The following is a 21,633-nucleotide window of genomic DNA, read 5'->3' on the forward strand; positions in this document are numbered from 1 at the left end:
CTAGGGTTAAATGCTAACCTAGGGTGGAGCGAAATCTGGGGAAAAAGAGTCAGTTGATCATCAGCTCCCTTAAACTGAGGTTCCCTTGAAGATTCCCCATCACTCTGAAACTGCTTCAATTCATAATATTTTATTAGTATAGTATCAACCGTTTTATTTTTGTATCTTTGTAAATAATAAACTGTAAGAAAAACCGACTCGTTGAATATTAATAATACAAGTGTTTGCATTGATTTATTTTCTTTCATATACAATAATAGATTCATAATAGATTGATAATAGATTGATAATAGATTGATAATAGATTGATAATAGATTCATAATAGATTCATAATAGATTGATAATAGATTGATAATAGATTCATAATAGCTTCATAATAGATTCATAATAGATTCATAAATAGATTCATAAATAAAGTCTCATAAATCTGCTAAGAAACAAATTTTAAGAAACTTGAACGTTTAGAAAATGATAAACGATGCCAACCCTTATCCTTATTATTATATAAAATATTTAAGGTTTATCTAGTTTTATATAAAATCTCTATTATTTAATTGTTTGAACAACTTTATGTTTAGTTAATTTGATACTAATTACTTTGATCAGGGGCGTATGCAGGAATTTGTCCAGGGGGCTTAACATTTGTATCCGTTAGTTAAGATAGAGTTTTGTTTAGTAAATAGCAAATACTTAAAGGGACAGACCGGCTATGTTAGGGTAGTTATAGTGAGTATTTAGTGTTGTGGACAAATTCTTTAGGACTCATTTGAGAGTGAGACATATAAAACTTTTCCACGATGTATAATCACTGGGTTTGAGTGCAAACTCGACTTTCAAAATCATGAATTTGGGTGGGTACGTTTTAAGAATCGGTTTTTTAAATTATTAAATAACGACGACGAAAAATACAGTAAAATTTATACAGTAAACTAATTAGATGGTTAGGAACATATTTCTCAAAAGAAATTTTTCAATAAATCAATGCTAGAACCAATTATTTAGGTTTCATCATTATATTGCATTTCTTGTTTTCGATGAATTTATTCGCAGATTTCTGCAAATTCTTCAAATGTCGTCTTTTCAATTGTAATTCCAGAAAATCTGCAGAAAATCTTTGTGAATAATGAGAAACTAGAATAATGAAAAAACAGAAACTAATATTTGAACAGAGCTGAAAACTTTAGAATGATGGATATCGGGATTAATGCTTAATCCACTCTTTTTCTTAATCTCCAGATTAAATATTGCTTATACTCCTCATGAACTTAATCTCCAGATTAATTAACAGATCGGGATTAAGGATATCACATTCTAAAGTTTTCAGCTCAAGATTCCTTATTTTCGATGATAAGATTAATTTTTATTTTCTCAACCTGTTCCTAAACAACTAATTAGTTTACTGTAGAATTTTGTTTACATTTTCCATCGTCGTTATTTAATAATTAAAATAAAAGCAATTCTGAAAACGTATCCACTGAAAAGTAAATTTTTAACGTCGACTTTACGCTCAAACTCAGGATTTACAGATATTTAAAAAATTTATGTCTTAATGAATCCTAATGAATTTCTTCATAACACTGTATACTCAGTTCAACTATCTTACATACCGGTCTGTCCCTTTAAAACTTTGTAATAAAGAAAAACAACTCAAGCATCTTAGTTTTAGCTAACAATAAGTTTAGCTGAATTTCCCCGCCTTTTAATGTTTTAAAAATGTTGCCTCAAAATATTTGGTTGTTTGTTGAATTTTTGCTCTACATTTGTTATTTTCCAAATAGTTTGAATGTTTTTCTTTTTGTATTTTTAGGTCAATATTTAGAGAATCAAGGAAATTAATGATCTATAAACATTTTTTTGCTGATAGCAAAAAGTTAGCAAAAACTTTTTGGGTTTTACCTTTTTAACTCTATAAAGGCTGGTGGGTCTGAATCTATGTATATCCTGGGGGGGGGGCGTTCGGCGCCCCCCCCCCTAGAAAAAGGCCTGAGAGAATAGGTANAGAAAAATTAAGAGATGAATTGTTTTTGTTAAATCCAGAAGAATCGTGGCAAACCATTAGAGAACGCCTACTTTTGAAGAATGCAGCATATCAGAATATGTTTGTAAAACTTAGAACAAAAAAACTCATCTGGCTGTCCAAGAAATGTAATGCACAAGATAAACCTATAGTTACCTCAGAGGAAAATCCCCCAAAACAAAAGAGAAAATGGATAAAGAAGTCAAAATGGAAGAGACTGAAAAGAAAACAATCTAGGAAAAAGCTAAATGTGGTTTTTAACTATTCTGGTATAGAACTTTCTCAAGACATGGAAAATCTTCTCAACAGAGGTTTAAGCTTTGCTATTACCCCATTATCTCTCAATCTTTCACAGGTTTTAGTGGATTTTTCTAAATTTGAAAGGAAACTTCGCTGGAGGGAGTTTTTTTCCACTCAGGAAGACGACCATGAATATCATCCTTCAATCTTCAGAAAGGAAAAAACTAACCTTCCTCGTAATCATAAACACCAGAAGAGCTTAAAATGTTTTGTCATGCAGTTAAATCAGAAATCCTAGACCCAGAGAATAGAAATAATTTCAGAGCTGAAAACTTTAGAATGGTGGATATCAGGATTAATGCTTAATACACTTTTTTTCTTAATCTCAAGATTAAATATGGCTTGTTTTTCAAATGAATTCAATCTCCAGATTAGTTAACAGATCGGGATTAAGGATATCCCATTCTAAAGTTTTCAGCTCTGATCTAACCTACCTCCTGGAGAATTAAAAGCTCTTAAAGAGTTGATCAGTCTTCAGAGAAACCGAGTGATCACTATAAAACCTTGTGATAAGGGTGCAGGAATCATAGTTCTGAAGTTTGAGAGTTATATGGAATCCTTTCTGAACGAACTTTCTAACCAACAACTGCAAGAGAATGGAACACTAAATCCGTACTATGTACAAGTTGAAGAGAAGGAAGTTGAAGAAACAAAGAAACAGATAAAGTCTGTTTTAGATACTGCAGCTGATAAGAATTTCATCCCAACTGAAGAACTTAAAGCTATGCTGGCTGATGACAAGAATCCAGCAAAGTTTTATCAGCTGTTTAAAGTATATAAAACTCACATTCCAGGAGATACTCCACCAAGTAGGCCTATTATCAGTGGCTCAGGAAGTTACACAGAGAATATAAGTTTATTTGTGGACAGTTTTCTGAAACCCCTTTCCAACTTACACCCATCTTATCTTCAGGATACTCCAGATTTTTTGAGATGTATTGAAGAAATTAACAAAGATAATTTACCAGCCAACTCTATTCTATTCTCTGTAGATGTTACAGGATTGTACACAAATATACCTCAGGATGATGGTCTAGAATTCTGTAGAGAAGCTCTTGAAAACAGNGTACTATTGAACTTGACAATTATTTATTGTATATTATCTAGAGAAAGCTGGGGCTAACAGTACTATTGAACTTGACAATTATTTATTGTATATTATCTAGAGAAAGCTGGGGCTAACAGTACTATTGGATGTCCAGCTGATGAAGTAGATTGCACAGGAGAGGATTTGAGATTGGGAAATAATGCAACGTAACTTTTTAACTAAATAATTAATTACTTTGAACCAATAACATTCATTCTATGTATTTAATAAATTTGTTTTCTAGTACTTGGGAGGAGTGTGCAATTCAATGTTGGGACGATGAAGTAGGTTTTTTTGAAATATTTATATATTTATATCAAGCTAATTACTTTAGTTTATAAATATTCCCAGTAAGGGAAGAAATTATCTTCATTGGAGGACTATTGGAGGCCTTAAGCTTAATTCATAGGAGACCCCCCCCAAATCTTAGTCAAAACCCTTGAACTTTTCATTGTAGACCCCAAGATTTTCATTGGGGGTCTTACAGGCAAGTTATGGGGTTTCCGGTGATGATCTGTGGGTCCCTTATAAAGATTTGGACGTTTCAGATGAAAATCCCATGGTCTTTGATAAAACCGAGTTTCGCCCCCCCCCCCTCAGCAAACTGTGCCCCCTTCCAGCATGATCATGATTGTGGACCATCTTTTATCGAATTTTGTCAATGAAGAAAAAAAATACCAACATTTTTCTCGTTTTCGACATATAGAAAACAAGTCATTCTTAATTTATCCTCTTTAAAAAACATGTACATATGTTACTACTTATGAGTATTACAATGCATATACCATTTTAGATTGCACAAAACCTGACAACCTAAGAAGAATAATAAGAAATAATATCAGACTATTAGGACTTTTGCAGACTACAAGAGGAAAACAGGGTAAGCCCCATACTGGCAAACAAGGACAGAGGGACTTTGACCAGAAAGACTATAATGGCTTATGGACAGACGAAACATAAAGTCAAGCACTGCCAGGAACTACTTAGGACGGCACAGACCTATGATTAAGGGACTATATAGTGGACAAATGACTAGTGGATGAATTACAAAAACTACTGTAGACTGTAATTTGGGACTTTATATGCATAGTGAATATGACTAAGCCAGGGACTAATAGACACTAAGAAATACAAGAAAAGACACTAGACAATCCGATTTTATTGGCGCTTCACGCACATGTTTAATTTACTAATGTCGTTCAATTCAACGCTGTTGGAAGTATATTATTTTAAAGCCATGGCTATTATAAAATTTGGTATATTATTTAACACAGAGCCAACTCTTCAACAATTAAAAAATGATGTTTTTTTACTTTAAATCCCAAAATTCCAGCGGTTTCTACTAAAATGAAAAGCTTGGGGTCTCCAATGAAAAACTTGGGGTCTCCAATAAGATAGATATTGCTTTCGATTATGATGTCTTCCCAGAGTCTAGACTAAATATTTCTAGTAACAATATTTCATCAACCTGATTTGTCATATTCAAGTTGTGTTTGTACTGGAGTTGGGATAATACAGAAAATACTAGTTCTTTCCAAATGTGCTATATCAAGGTAATTAAAGAGACAATTTGCGTATATTCTGCAGTTGCTGTCAGATAGCATCAAGATTCTCAATGATGAACAGAGAAACAACAGTATAACCCTCAAATCAAAACCGATAACGAAGAAAACTCTTTATTTTTCTGGAAAAAAATTATATAAATAATAGCATGTAAAATTGTTACAATGAATGTTTATAATGAAAAGATTCTTACGATCTATTTTGTGATATCAAGGGTTAAGTCGTGGGACAGTCCTGAGATGTTTTTTTTAAACTTCTGAAAAGAATGACAATTAATTATTAACGAAAGTCACTAATTCTTTATGTGAAAATATTCTTTGTTTAACTTTTGAAAATGTATGGATTCACAATGCTTTAGGTTATTTACACTCCGATGGGGGAACAAAGGACCCGGAGCTTAAAAATATTTGGTTTGGATTTTAGTCTCTCCGAGAGGGGGTTCTAAGTTAAAGACGACTTTACACATATCATAGTTTATGGTTGACAGCAGTGTTTACGCAGACATAATCTAGACAAAATGTTTTCCTGCTAAAAAATTTATTAACTACTCCAACTTTAATATGCAATCTTTTTACATAAATTATAGATTTTTAAATCTAGTTTTATTTAATAGTATTGGTTCACTGATTAAATATCACAGCTTGTATACTTTGTAACTTAGTATTTCAGAACAGAAATATGGATAACAACTTCCATAGTGTAAACAAATATCACAGCTTGCATACTTTGTAACTCAGCATTTCAGTACAGAAATATGGATAACAGCTTCCACAGTGTAAACAAATATCACAGCTTGTATACTTTGTAATTTAGTATTTCAGTACAGAAATATGGATAACAGCTTCCACAGTGTAAACAAATATCACAGTTTGTATACTTTGTAATTCAGTATTTCAGTACAGAAATATGGATAACAGCTTACACAGTGTAAACAAATATCACAGCTTGTATACTTTGTAACACAGTATTTTAGTACAGAAATATGAATAACAGCTTCCACAGTGTAAACAAATAGCACAGCTTGTATACTTTGTAACACAGTAGTTTAGTACAGAAATACGGATAACAGCTTTCACAGTGTAAACAAATATCACAGCTTGTATACTTTGTAATTCAGTATTTCAGTACAGAAATATGGATAACAGCTTCCACAGTGTAAACAAATATCACAGCATGTATACTTTTTAACACAGTATTTTAGTACAGAAATATGGATAACAGCTTCCACATTGTAAACAAATAGCACAGCTTTTATACTTTGTAACACAGTATTTTAGTACAGAAATATGGATAACAGCTTCCAATGTGTAAACAAATATCACTGCTTGTATACTTTGTAACACAGTATTTTAGTACAGAAATATGGATAACAGCTTCCACAGTGTAAACAAATATCACAACTTATATAATTTGTGACACAGTATTTTAGTACAGAAATATTGATAACAGCTTCCACAGTGTAAACAAATAGCACAGCTTGTATACTTTGTAACACAGTATTTTAGTACAGAAATATGGATAACAGCTTCCACAGTGTAAACAAATATCACAGCTTATATACTTTGTAACACAGTATTTTAGTACAGAAATATGGATAACAGCTTCCACAGTGTAAACAAATATCACAGCTTATATACTTTGTAACACAGTATTTTAGCACAGAAATATGGATAACAGCTTCCTCATTGTAAACAAATAGCACAGCTTGTATACTTTTTAACACAGTATTTTAGTACAGAAATATGGATAACAGATGAAAACGAAATAATTGATTCTAACATTGATAAATTTCTTTTGAGAAAAATGTTCCTAAACATCCAATTAGTTTACATAGAACTTTCACTATATTTTTTGTTGTCGTTATTTTATAATTTAAAAAAAACCCAATTCTCAAAACATATCTACCCAAAAAGACGATTTTGAACGTAGAAATTAATATCCATTGTTTCAAGTACTTACTTTTTATACCAATAATTTTTACATTATTAAGAATGGTTGCAACAGAATGTCCTCTCATATCAACAGGATATCTGGATCATATGACTGTGTACATGAGAAGAACATGGACATGGACCTTGGCTAATTCAAAATCCACATTCCAAATTTTGAAATAAAAGTTGGTTATAAAAGTGGAATGGCTGTTAAATAAGCAACAAAAAATCGCTAAGATTCAACAAAAAGTCGCTTTTTTAGCATCAAAAGTTGGATAAAAGTCAAATAAGCAATCTTTTGTTAAATCTAAGCAATTCTTGGTACTTTTTCAAAATTTAAAGTGAATACATAGGGTTGGGTAAAGTTATTTTCACAAATGGCAAATTTAGAAAATTAATATAATGAACAAAAAGTAAAAAACACACAGTTTCATTGATGAATAGTCTTCACTAAAATTAATTGGAATATAAGACCTTTATGAACTGAAAAACAAGATTAAATTAGGTAAATTAATTTCAGTAGTTTTATGGATTATTTTTATTTGACAAAGAAGAATCCAAGTTTACAGTTGCAGGGACCCAGGAATCTAAGGAAAAAGACCAGATATATTTTGTTCAATCTTATCTGAAGTCTCATCCTGTGTTGGTGACCCTGTACATTTCATTATGTTAATTAAACTATCTGTTAAAGCACAAATTGTAATAAGCCTCAAAGTGCCCAGCCCTAATCATGTATGGACTCAGGCATAAAATGTTATATTATGCCTTCGTAAACAGTAAACGTTGGATACTTTTCAAAAGATATTTTCTCAATAATTCATTTTGACAAAATGCACTCAGCCGGAGATGTTTAAAGGGAGATGTTTAAAGAGAGGTGTTAAAAGGGAAATATTTAAAGGGAGATGTTTAAAGGGAGATGTTTAAAGGGAGATGTTTAAAGCGAGATGTTAAAAGGGAAATATTTAAAGGGAGATGTTTAAAGAGAGATGTTAAAAGGGAAATATTTAAAGGGATATGTTAAAGGCAGATGTTTAAAGGGAGATGTTTAAAGGGAGATGTTTAAAGCGAGATGTTGAAAGAGAGATGTTTAAAGGGAGATGTTTAAAGAGAGATGTTTAAAGGGAGATGTTTAAAGGGAGATTTTTTAAGGAAGATGTTTAAAGGTAGATGTTTAAAGGGAGATGTTTAAAGGGAGATGTTTAAAATGAGATGTTTAAAGGGAGATGTTTAAAGCGAGATGTTTAAAGCGAGATGTTTAAAGGGAGATGTTTGAAGGGAGATGTTTAAAGGGAGATGTTTAAAGGGAGATGTTTAAAGGAGATGTTTAAAGGAAGATGTTTAAAGGGAGATGCTTAAAGGGAGATGTTTAAAGCGAGATGTTGAAAGAGCGATGTTTAAAGGGAGATGTTTAAAGAGAGATGTTTAAAGGGAGATGTTTAAAGGGAGATGTTTAAAGTGAGATGTTTAAAGGGAGATGTTTAATGGGAGATGTTTAAAGGGAGATGTTTAAAGTGAGATGTTTAAAGGGAGATGTTTAAAGCGAGATGTTTAAAGGGAGATGTTTAAAGGGAGATGTTTAAAGGAAGATGTTTAAAGGGAGATGCTTAAAGGGAGATGTTTAAAGGGAGATGCTTAAAGGGAGATGTTTAAAGGAAGATGTTTAAACTCCCTTTAAAGGGAGATGTTTAATGGGAGATGAAAGAAAGTAATTCTTTGCAAAAATTTTTTGAGAAGTGTCAATTTGTCAAACACAATTTATAGTTTAATTAATGTCTTACTTTGTATGAGTGTAAAATCATAGAAAATAAATATTTCAATATTTTTATGAAAATTTTTTTTTTAAATGTCTTGTTTTCAGGCTAAATTGCAAAGTTGCAACTAAATTTAGGTTTTGACTTTTGATTAAAAATTAAAATTATTAAACTAAATGAAAATTTGACTATTTCGAGAAAACAGTTAATACTCAACCCTATTATAGAAGGCCTACGATTTACCCAAAAAAAACTGGGGGAGTTTTCGCGAAAAATGAAAGGGGGTATAGGCTTACGGCGAAAAATAAGCGCTTTTGAAATTAAATTGATTTTTTTTTTACGATCCGAGTCGCATGTTGCAACTTTTTGAATTTGGATAGACGCTACGTTTTTCGTTATAGGCTCTTATTTTTCAAGTATGGCTATACCCCCTTTCATTTTTGCGAACACTCCCTTTAAGCCCTTGGGGTGGGGGATGATTATGCTCTTAAAGCTGAGTTGAAATTACCCAATATACTTAAATTAAAAACAGGGAATATTTTCATAAAAGACGACATTTTACTTCTTTGACTTTCTCAGGTTTATAAGACAATAACAATATTTTTTCTTTTGGAGGTGAGGAATCCTATTTCAAGGTATTTAGTATACTAGCTTGGGAACCAGGGAGTAAGGAATAGAAGGGAGATATAACTGACGCGGTTCGCCCTACCATATGATTATACATGCTTCGCAGACGAGTACTCCATTTGTATAAAAAGTAGGTTATTGTATACGCGGTAATTGTACATCTGCAGACAAATACTTCTTTTATAAATGGAGTACTCGTCTGCAAAGGATGTATAATCTATGGTAGGGCGAACCGCGTCAGTTATATCTCCCTTCTATTCCTTACTCCCTGTTGGGAACCCAGTGTTGTCCAGTTACTCCGGCCGTTTACTTGCACTTAGAGATGAAGGCGTCAGATAACATTTTAAATAAACTTTTTTAAACCCTATTCCTGCGGGGGGGGGAGGGTCAATTTGACCCTCCCCTGTAGTTTTTTTTAAATAACTCAAAAAGTACTGGTCTGAGGCTGTTGAAATTTTCTGACTTTTCCTACATACCCAAAGCCCTCCCTTTAGGCCTAAAACCGGGCTTTAATACTAACTGCCTGAGTCCTCAGGCACACTGCCTGAATGACTGCTTTTTCCTGTAACAAACTAAATCTTTGTTTTTGCCCACGTCCACTGGTCAGATTTTGATAAAATTTAGCTTTTTGGAAAGCCTTTGACATAAGGAAACGAATTGCACAAGTTTTAAGAAATAAAATACAAAGTTTTTGCAAACAACCTGTCAAAGGAAATTTGCAAATTTTTTGTTTTTCTTCATTAAAAATCAGGTTATTTAAAATTTTGCAAATATTTTGGCATATTTGAAATGGCATGGTCAAGGGCTTTTCAAAAATGTATAATTTTTCATTTTTTGGACAAATTTTTTTTTGCAAACATTTTTACTATATAACTGGATTTTGCGATAAAAAGTTCAATTTTTGCAAATTTGTAAATGTTCTTGCAGATTCTAAAAATAGAGCACAAGAGCTTTCCAATGATTTATCATTTGTCATATTTGAACATCAAACATGGGATTTAGAGGGGGGTGGGGTCAATTTGACCCCCCCTCTAAATTTGACCCCCCAGCATATCCTGGTTTTCAAGTACCCCAGTAGAGATAGGGTTAAATCAAGTGGCAGTTTATTCCATATCTTAAGAAGTGCATATGAGGGAAGATATTCTAATAAGCCTGTATTTAAAAAGTCAATTTGATAGTTAAGATATCTTCCAAAATTTCCGAGTTTTTTAAAAGTGTTGTTAAATGAGGAGGGCAGAAGGTTTTTCGTGTATTTATATATAAATGTTGCTTGATTAAATTCAGTAAAATCATTTAGCTTAAGGATTTTGTACTTAAAAAAAAGAGGATCAGTATGTGAATCTGTTTTTGCTTTTTCAATAATTCTGACTGCACGTTTTTGGAGCTAGCTTATTTTTTTCATTTCAGGACTTTTATTTCTCCCCCAGGCTGAAATTCCATATTCTACAAATGAGCGAAATAATGAGTTATAAATAGTATGCTTAATGTTACATGGAAGTAGATTTCTTACATTGGATAATGCAAACACTGCGCTAGATGCTTTGTTTTTTACAGCTTGGTGATTCCAGCTTAGGTTTTCATCAAGATGTATTCTTTTAACAATATAATAACCTAAACATAATATGTTCAAAATCACAAGATGTGGAAGATATCATTGTTTTCTAGTTTAAAAAATATTTTATAACAGATAACCGCAAGTCAATCTTATAAATATGCATGAGTAAAAATATGGAAATATCATACCCTCTTTTTACAAAGCTCCATGCTGTCTTTAAACCCTATAACGATTGGATTTCATTTAATCTATGTCATCTTTCATCTAATCTTTGTCATCTTTCATTTATTCTTTGGCATCTTACATTCATCCTTTGTCATCTTTCATTTATTTTATGACATCTCTCATCCATAGTATGGCATCTTAAAATTAATTTTATTTCCATTAAATTTTGAAAATCTTTGATTTTTTTTTAATATTTTTAATTTTTTGTATCATTAGTTTTTTAATTTAGTCATTTTTTGTATCTTTAATTTGTTTTTTGACAACTTTAAATTTTCTTTAATTTTATCCCTCTGTTTTTGTCTCTGTCTCCTGAAAAACTTCTCTAAAACAATTGTCAACAAACAATTAACAGTTAATAGATATATTTTCATATAATTGTCATGTATATAAATAATTTGAAAAAAAACACCTGAACAGCTTTAAATTTAGAAAAGTTATTCAAAATCATAATACATTTAATTAAAGGTTTAAACTTCTTTTCAAGAATTTTGATTAAAATTCTCTAAAGTCAATTAAAATTAATTTTAATTGAAATTCTTTTTTCTTTTCATTCATACTTACAAAGCGGTGAGAGTACTAATTATAAACATTGTAAACACACTTTTTTTTCATAATTCAGAGAATTTAAAATTTTTGAAAAAAAAATAATTTGATGAAAAGCTAATTTTCATACTTTTAACCCGAATCGTAAGGATTTTTTTCTACTTTTTAAATTATCAGAGTTCTTTGAAAAAGTATAAATTGGATTGATGTTGTACATGCAAAAAAATTGTCAAGAATTTTAAATCTAAATTTTAATTGATTGTTCATTTTTTATTAATTTTTAGAAAGAACAGATGAAGAAACAAAAGTGTTAATTGTCAAATTTAGCTCAACAAAAGAGTAAAACTAGTTGGTAAAGTTCCGCTAAAGGGACTGTACACGAAGTTCAAGTCTCCCTGCAAACATAGAGTGGAATGTCTGATTCACAACGGTACCCTTTAAAACTTTGCCCGGTCAAGACTTCATAAGATATAATCCTAGAAATTGTTTTTTTTAATTGTGGTTTTTCTACGTGACTATGTTCTTGCTGTAGAAACATTGTTGTTCAGATTAAGGGTTAAATAGTGTGTTTTGAATCAGGCATAAATAACACGGCATTCCCTTAAAAACCCAAATTAACGTAAAATATTGTTTAATAACGAAAATAACATAACCATTGATTTAAAAGTATGCATAAAAAAACGAGTATGATTGTAAATTTCGTATTTGATAATCTTTATAAAACTATTTTAACCTGAGATATATTAAAGTTTAATATTGAATGTGTTATAACGTGTTAAAGCAGAGTAATAGAAAGCAATAGTTAAGATATTTTCAAGCTAGTAAAAAACCCTGAAATTCAATGATTTTTTTTCTTCTTTAATGACAATATCGTCCGTAGATTAAGAAATCTTTTTTCCATTGATTTTTTGATGATTATAAAACTTTGATAAAGTTTAATTTTATGAAAATTGATAATTTGATCGTCTTTATTCAACGCTGGGATTTTTGGATTTGGATTTCATCTAACTCTAGGAATCATCGACTTTACTGTACATTCAGTGCAAACAATCCCAGGTCTGAACTGGAAACTTTTGAATTATATAAATCAAGATCAATGCTTGATCTCTTCTTTTGGTTTATCTGCAGATTAATTTAATCTCTCAATCAGAGTGTGGATTGTAAAAACCAAACAGCTAATTAGAAATTTGCGTGCAACCACTGAGAGAACATTTGCATTAGTCGGAACCCAGTAGGGATATCCAAAAAGAAAGGATTAAGCAGAAAAATTAAAAGTTTCCACAGTGGATATTGAGATCGATCAAGCTAGATTAAGAGCATCCAATACAAAAATTCCCAGCTCAGTATATATTTATTTGCTTTTGAGCAATTGCAGTATACACAATACTGTATAAAAGTACTGGTATTTCCTGTACCAAGATACTAATGCAAGAAAAGGTGTACGCATTTTTTGTACTGGAGTGTACTGTCTTTGGGCGGAAAAGTAAACACAAGACGGATGTCACAGTCTGACATGGAATCTATTTTCACCAAAAATAATCAATGAAATATTCTGGTCATAGGAAACTATTATGTGTATTATCAAAATTATCAAAATTTAATGCTTTTAACCTCCTCGGATACTAAACGAACACTGATGCATCTATTCTTATTTACAAATTCCTCCCAAAGAGAACTGGTTTCAATATGTACGCAGAGTATACACAACCGCAATTAACTTTTCTTGCATTAGTACCTTGTATGGTACAATCACTACGTACGATGCTTGTACAATCACTGAGACATGTACAATAAATAAGACATGTACACTGTTAAAAAAGTTCACAACGTTATGATTGCTGAAAGCCTAATGTTCCATTGAAAACTTGCTTTGATTCCATTTTTTAAATCACACTTTTCCATTGATTTTTTTATCTAATAGTTTAGAAAGCCATTTTTTTCACAAGTGAAGGCCTGATCAGACTTTTTTATTCTGGTGTACAAACTCTTTTGTCCAAAGTCTATAAATTAGGGTATGAGAAGTAGATTGGAGTTGTTCGGAAGTTGTGGAATACTCTACAATGTTTGGAGTAGTGTACAGGCAGTAGGAGTAGGAGTTGGAGTAGGAGTAGGTTAGAGTAGTTCTGGAATAGGAGTAGGAGTAGGAGTAATAGAAGTAGGAGTAGGAGTAGGAGTAGGAGTAATAGGAGTAGGAGTAGGTTGAAGTAGTTCTGGAATAGGAGTAGGAGTAGTAGTAATAGAAGTAGGAGTAGGTTAGAGTAGTTCTGGAATAGGAATTATCTACAATGTTTGGAGTAGAGTTGGCAGTAGGAGTAGAAGTAGGAGTAGGAGAAGGAATAGGAATAAGAGTAGGAGTAGGTTGGAGTAATTTTGAAGAAAAGCTACTCTACAATGTTTGGAGTAGGGCAGGTAGTAGAAGAAGTAGGAGAAAGTTGGAACACTGATAATCTGTTGCTCCGCCCCTGAAAAATGAAAAAATAAAATAAAATGTTTATCCCAACATTCAAAAATTCTTTTGAACTGATAAATATATATTATGGTGGATTACGTGGATTTTAAGGTTCTGTTAACATTTCAGAAAGCTGTGACTTCTGATAACAAGTAGACCCCTTATACGTAATATTTTAATCTTTATTCTCCTTTGCGTTTTTGTCGGCATAGACGTTTTAATGAAAAAGTATAAAATAAACAAATCAAAAGATTGTTGAATTATATACCAAAAAAAGTTGTATTTCAAATGAAAAAAACCGAATGCTTCTCACTCTGGTTAGTCCGGGGGGGTGAATGGTTTACCTGCTTTTACATATTCTAAAAATATTGCAACAAAAAAAAATTTAAAAAATTTGTTAATATAAAAAACTCTTTAAATTATATCGATATGGGTATCAAACAATGTGTTTCCAATATCTGATGAAAACTGTCCATGCCTTTTAATGTTTTTTATTTGATAGTTATGGCCAAATTTTCTTAATTATAAACAAATGAAGTTATCGGTGTAAAGGACATACAAAATTATTAAATTTATCATTTAAGCAATCTTGTCTATAGTGTGCCTGTGTAAATTTAACAATAGATGTCTTGGATTATTAAAAGCATAACTTGAGTCTAACAGTCGTCTTTAATGATATTACGTACAGTCTTTAATGTCCCGCATGTAGATAAATAGGTCTGCATTTATTTTAATATATTTATATATTGATTCAGATGAATATTTCCAAATACAATTAAATAAACCACACTGCCAGTTAAATAAGCCAGTTAAATACTACATTTAAGGCGAGTGACCGGCAATGTTTAGTAGTTGAACTGAGACTGTAGTGTAGTGTTGTGGAGAATCTTTTTAGGAATCGTTTGAGACCCATGAGATGTTCTTACGGAGCATATTTGTTCAGCAAGAACGCAAATTCAATCTTTAAAATCTTCATAGATTGTTCAGTTTTGAGGGATGATTTTGAGAATCGGTTTAAAAAAAAATTTTCGATAATGATGTCGAAAACATCAAATTCTACAGTAAACCAATTAGTTGTTTTATAGGATCAGGTTGAGAAAATAAAAATTAACTCTTATCATCGAGAATAAGTAATCTTATTCAGCTATTGATTTCTGTATAATGTCTTAATGTTCACAAACAATTTATTCTGTATATTTCCTGGAATTTTTATTAAAAATACGACATTTGAAGAATTTGAAGAATTCAGCAAACAAATTCATAAAGGATTAGAAATTCATTATAATGACGAAAAAGAAATAATTGATTCTAACAAGATTCATTGATAAAAATGTTCCTAAACATCTCATTAGTTTACTATAATACAGTTTTATATTTTTTGTCGTCGTTGTTTAATAATTTAAATAAAAATCGGTTCTCCAAACCTAACCACCCAAATGGATGATTTTGAACGTCGACTTTACGCTCAAACTCAGTAATTAGACATCATTAAAACGTTTTATATGTCTCAAATGAATCCTAAAAAATCTCTCCGGAATACTACATTCTTAGTTCAACTAGTATGTACATTGCCGGTCACTCCCTTTAAATCAAAAGTTTCAATTTCAATTCCGATTCAAGTAGTCAATACAGTTTCATTCTTAGTTGGTAACCCTGTATAGAAACCACCATCACACTGCAGTATTGCTTTTAAACAAACCTAGTGAATAATTTCTATACTATGGTATACCATACTAAGCTAAGTAGAAACACAAATCTATAATTATTCTCAAAAGTTTTTTTCCTTTAAACCTACTAGAGATGGGGGAGAAAAAGTTAGTTTTTATACATTTATTATTTTGTACTTTTAACCCAAAACAGGCTGGGGGGGGGCGTTTGGCACCCACCCCCCTGTAAATTTTTTGTCCTAGAACTCTCATTTTTACACTATCACCGTGAAGTTTTGTGAATTTCAATGATTAGTAATTTAAAGAATTTTTTGTTAAAAAATATTTTTTTAAATTTAAAGGGTAGGGTACAGGGCGGAAAAAAGTCCGGTCTGTGAAAAAAATCTAAAATAGCCCATAACTTTTTTGCGACTAAAGCTACAGATCTAAAAACTATATTTTTGAAAAGCCCTTGAAAAATGGATGTATAAAACAAAACAAAAATATTAAACAAAATTTTACACCCTGTTTGTAACTTTTTTAAACCCTCCCTGCGCTAAAACTGTAAAAGTTATCGGTCTAATTTTTTCAATGAGCTGACCGTGAAAAATTGGGCTATAAATGTACATTTTAAACATCTATTCTCTAAGGCTTTTTTTCTAGGGCGTCGCCATGTAGAAACATGTGTCACACTTTGAAATTTGTTTAAAGCAAAAAAAGTATTTTTTTTTCATTTTTCGACCCTTGTTTAGGCATTATCGGTCTAGTTTTTTTCTTTGAGCTGGCCATGAAAAATTGAGCTATGCACATGCATATCAACCTTATACCTATTCTCTAACTAGGGGAGGGGGCCAAACGAGGAGGGATGGGCAATCTCATGATTATAATTTGAAAACTTTAGACAAGAATATAACAATGAGAAGCTTGATGAATAAGAATGATTACTTAGTTCCCTTTAAATAGGAAAAAAATTAAGAACTGAAGAAATTACAAGAATTAGAGATATAGAAATCGAACAAGAAATTACAAGAATTAAAAAAATAGAAAAAAAGCCATTAAAGACTACAAAAAATAAAAAATAAATTGAATATAAAATGAGAAAGATGACAAAACTAAATTGAAAAAGAAACTGAGTGTAAAAAAAAATCGAAGGATCAGTGGAAAAAGTGTCAAACCTAGATTTGATTTAATTTATTTATTTTAAAAGGTTTAGAGAAGCTCAGGGCTGGGGATTTTAATTTACTTTTAAAAGAATTTTTACACTGAAGCCTTTTTTAAGCTTGAATTTGCATTTTTGTACTTTTTTTCATTCTATAATTATTTTTTTTGTAAATCTCAAAATTTTGAAGAAAATTTTGTTTTGTAACTTTTCGAATTCGAAACCAAAAACGATATATGTATTTAAAAAGCGATATCGATGTCCGTCTCTATCTGTAGAGGCCGAAAAATGGAGAGTTGGTTTTGAAAGAAGGATTTGGGGAAAGTGCTGAATGAGTTTCAAGCTCTACAATAGAAATATCCTGGAAAGTAGGGAGGAGGGGGGGGGGGAGAATTCCAATTCTTTGTTTATTTAATTTTCAAGAATTAAAAATAACTAATTAGAATTCACTTTTTCCATGGACTATAACAAGAAAAAAAATAATATTTGACTGAAATAAAAAAAATCTGAAATGGAAAAAATACCTCCGTTAGACAGTTAAAAGTAATTAAAATAAATTTTCCGTGCCAATTTTTTTCTTTTTTTTTCTCAAAATTTGACAGAAAAACTTCATCAAAAGATTAAATATTTTTCTTACTTGAGAAAGGCCTGAATTCTAGCAAAGATGCCATCATTAGGACGCGGCTCTATATCCAAAACCTTAATAATTTATTATTATCCATTCATATTTTTTAAAGTATACATATTTTATTAAAAATTCTGGAAATACTTATAACTTATAATATTACTTATAACAATATAGAAATAATTATGATGATCATAACCATTAAGTATTAATACAAATAAGAGCTTATAAACAATAATGTTAATCATAGCAATTAAAAAATGTGAATAATTACAAACAAATATACTTTTATGAACNTACTTATAACAATATAGAAATAATTATGATGATCATAACCATTAAGTATTAATACAAATAAGAGCTTATAAACAATAATGTTAATCATAGCAATTAAAAAATGTGAATAATTACAAACAAATATACTTTTATGAACCAAAAAATTGAGATAATAATGATAATAGACAGTTAGGAAATTATGAATGATTTAATATATATTTGATGAGTTAATGAGTTAAATTCTTATCAAAGGATTAAAGCTCATTCCAACTTATTACTTTACATATCTATTAGCTGAACGAGGGATGGAAAGTTGTACGGCCATGAGCCCTAAATACTATATTCCGAACACAGCTAGTTAGCAACCCCTCAATTTAGAAAAATTATTTGCAGTTTAAAAGTTACTTGTTATGACAAATAAACGAAATGAAAAATCAATATTGTGGGGGTTTGGAAACCGAGAATGAGATGTGTGGGGTTCGGAGTACATATTGAGTGGCTCAAAACCGCAAATTCCTCCTTTCCTCTAACAGGGGTTTACTTACCTTACACAAGAGTTCATATACATCTACTAGTTGGACTGGGGGCAGAACCTCACCCGTGTCTTTAAATGCTAAAAATAAAGATAAATTAACTTTTGTTATCTACAGGGTTACCAAAAATGGATGGGACTTTAATGTTAAAATTTGGCATTTTCAAGGTTAATTTGGACTATTCAGATTTACTACAGTCGCCATCTTATATATCAATACAATGACTTTCAAACACATGAAAACGTAGAAACTAAGAGAAGTTGTCAAATAAGAGCTTCTGTGGTTTACTTGTAAACTTAAAATATGAAAAAAGCTTGTCAAAACTGAAATGGAAAAGTAGTCTTAAAGGGAGTGACCGTCTATGTAAGGTAGTTGAATTGAGTATGCAGTGTTGTGGAAAACTTCTTACGGATTCATTTGAGACATATTAAACTTTTAAAAGATCCGTAAATCCTGAGTTTGAGCGCAAATTCGACGTTCAAAAATTCTACTTTGGGGGTGAATACGTTTTCCGAAATCGTTTTTTTAAATTATTAAATAACAACAACGAAAAATAAAGTAAAAATTATACAGTAATCTAATTAGATGGTTAGGAGCATATTTCTCAAATGAAATTTGTCAATAATCAAAATCGATTATTTCGTTCTCATTATCATATTGAATTTCTTATCTTCTTTGAATTTATTCGCAGATTTCTTCAAATTCTTCAAATGTCGTCTTTTCAATAATAATTCTAGAAAATCTGCTAAAGTCTTTGTGAAAAATGAGAAGCCAGAATAATGAGAAAATAGTAACTAATAATTGAAGAAATTGTACAAGATTACTTATTTTCGATGATAAGATTAATTTTTATTTTCTCAACATGTTCCTTTACATGACGTCTGTAGTTTATAGTATAGAACTTTCTTTACATTTTATGTCGTCGTTATTTAATAATTTAAAAAAACTACAACTACAGATTTAAAATTATATTTTTGAAATGCCCTTGAAAAATGGATGTAGACACATGTTTCACACTTTTAAATCTGAAAAAAACAAAACAAAAATATTTTGAATATTTTTCCCTTTTTGTCATTTTTATCTTCACTTTGTAGCGACGAAATAAATAAGACCAAATGAATAAGACCAAATAAACTGACTGAATATATATTTATCAAATACAGTATTTATACCAGATGCAGTATATCATAATCTAACCAGAACCTGGAGCTGAAGGTGATTGGGGAAGGTGAGGGAACACTGACACAGAAGCACCGGTATCAACGAGGAACGTGGCGGAGCTGAGCTTGTTTTTGAGGAATAACAAGGGTGAGGAGTGTGTTTTTGACGGGAACCATGTTTACAACATCCCCGCCATTAACTAGTTTCCCGAAATAGAACATGGCAACCTGCACTGGTTAGCCTGGTTTCCCCACTTGCGATGATACCAGCACTCTGAGGAGGTAGATGAGGATGTAGATCGACCTGGACTGCTGGATCTAGTGCGACCAGAAGAGGACCAGAGGTTCTTGAGCTTCGAGATACCAGCGATACATCCTCCATCTGTCTGTAGTCTTGAGACGAAACTGCATGAATGGCATTAACTCTTCCACGAACGGTCCATAGCTCGTCTGCTCTGGTAGCCATCCGTCTAGGGTCAGCAATCGATTCCGTCAGTAGATGGGAACGAATATCTGCAGGGAGACGATCCATAAGCAGATCTAAGAAAAAGAAACCAGGTTTCTCATTTTCAGGGAGGAGTACTAACATTTTATCCATGAGTTCCGAGGGTCTTTGATCAGTCAGAACCGGGATACTCTGGAGAGTGTACATCTGGATAAGGCAGGTTCTCAGGGTTGCATAGGGATCTGAAGTTGGATTACAGATCATATCTATGAGGCGAGTGGCAACGTCCTGGGGAAGGGCTGCAACACAGTGGTGAAACTTGGTTAGAGAAGTCGTCACGTGGTTGATCGCAAACTGGGCCTCAGCCTGGAGGAACCACACCTCGGGGGAGTTCGTCCAGAAGGTGGGAAGCTTGATGGATACCGTGGTGTGAAGCACACACTCAAAATTGCATGTATGCTGGCCCAGAATAGTATAGATCGGTAAATAGAAGCATATTTGTAAGCGGGCCGTGGACCAGATATTATAGAATTTAGACTTAATACATTCATACAATAAAGAGACATTAAGCGCTCAAGGCCCTCAAAGAAAAAATGGCAATAGCCAATTAAAAACTGTTAAAAACGGTTAAAGTGGTTAAAACGGTTTAAAATGGGTAAAAAGGTTTAAACAGTTAAAAACGATCCCCTTTAAAGCATTGTCCGGTTGACCTTTTGGTTAACTGAAGTTTCTCCTCAAAAGTGACTTGCGCATATGAAGGGAAACAAATAGGAAAAATTTGTACACTTTAAATGTAGAAAAACGACAATATCCTCTACATTATTGATCAGATAAAGGTTCCAATTGGATCTGTTGTGAATCGGGCATTTCCATCTTTTCACGAGGGTCAATTGAAGTTACACTTACAATCCCTTTAAATAATCAGTTTTTGGTCTGACAGCCTTCATCCCGTCCTCGGCTTCTAATTACAAGGCTTTTAGGGCGCTTCGCGGATTTAATAATATTTTTCTCGCATTTTCAAAATTTTACAAAAATAAAAAAACTTTTTAACACAGATTTGTCTAATTTTGATCATTCATAAACCCTCCCTTGGGTTACGTGAGGTCCCACACAAAATTTGGGCCCTATCGGTTCAGACGCTTTGGCGTTTATTGGATTCAAACAAACAAATAGACACCCAGACAAGCGAAATTTACATATAGATTTGGGATTTACTTCTGGGTTACAGGAAGGCTGGAAATAAAATATTGAAACTTATTTTTCAATGGGAAAACCAAAGGAATGAGTCTTTTCCACAAACTCTGATTTTATATCTTTGCTACCAAATGTCGTAGACCTTAGATATTTCAAACTATGTATTGTCCTACAGATAATATAACCTAAGTTTACAAAGTTGCAAAGATATAGTGACTAAAAAATTTGAGTTTGTTACATAGACTCAATTCCTTTTCATGACAAAGATAAACAAAAATAATGTTAGATAAATTCCTGTTATTGGATCAACAAACTTGGATTAGTTTAATGTTATCTGAAAACCTTTTTACTTTAAAAACTTTGTTGATAAAATAAAAAGCTTTGATAAAATCTTATTAGATTATATGGTGTAAAACCGTCTGAAGAACAAGCTTATTGGTTGCTCCCAATTTGGCAAATTATGTCTGATTTTTCTCTAAACTTATGTTTTATCGCGTGTGGGGGGGGGGAAGGAGGGGAGTATTTGGACTGCTGGAACCCGTGAGA

The 21,633-nt window shown here is 31.7% G+C and overlaps 2 protein-coding genes across 4 annotated transcripts in view; one reads left to right on the plus strand and one right to left on the minus strand.

The window, feature by feature from the left end:
• The window catches only part of LOC111710708 (uncharacterized), a 14,525-nt gene extending 5,859 nt beyond the window's left edge, over positions 1–8,666 (plus strand). Inside the window, exons 4-7 of the mRNA XM_023484825.1 lie at positions 3,485–3,572; positions 3,650–3,689; positions 4,893–4,958; positions 6,959–8,666. Of these exons, the coding sequence (XP_023340593.1) occupies positions 3,485–3,572; positions 3,650–3,689; positions 4,893–4,958; positions 6,959–7,051 (287 nt within the window). The 3' untranslated portion in view covers positions 7,052–8,666. The remainder of the gene's footprint in view (positions 1–3,484; positions 3,573–3,649; positions 3,690–4,892; positions 4,959–6,958) is intronic.
• A 3,146-nt stretch (positions 8,667–11,812) lies between these two features.
• The window catches only part of LOC111710709 (ectonucleotide pyrophosphatase/phosphodiesterase family member 6), a 67,038-nt gene continuing 57,217 nt past the window's right edge, over positions 11,813–21,633 (minus strand). For 2 of the 3 annotated variants that reach the window (XM_023484826.1, XM_023484827.1), the window contains 3 exons: positions 18,301–18,368; positions 17,492–17,553; positions 13,267–14,062 (listed from right to left, as the gene is read on the minus strand). In XM_023484826.1, the coding sequence (XP_023340594.1) occupies positions 13,987–14,062; positions 17,492–17,553; positions 18,301–18,368 (206 nt within the window). In that variant the 3' untranslated portion in view covers positions 13,267–13,986. Of the gene's footprint in view, positions 13,010–13,266; positions 14,063–17,491; positions 17,554–18,300; positions 18,369–21,633 lie in introns of those variants that run through there. The other variant, XR_002767111.1, reaches the window with a different exon arrangement.

The sequence above is a fragment of the Eurytemora carolleeae genome, unplaced genomic scaffold (assembly GCF_000591075.1).
Source record: "Eurytemora carolleeae unplaced genomic scaffold, Eaff_2.0 scaffold1066, whole genome shotgun sequence".
In the NCBI taxonomy this organism is placed as follows: domain Eukaryota; kingdom Metazoa; phylum Arthropoda; class Copepoda; order Calanoida; family Temoridae; genus Eurytemora; species Eurytemora carolleeae.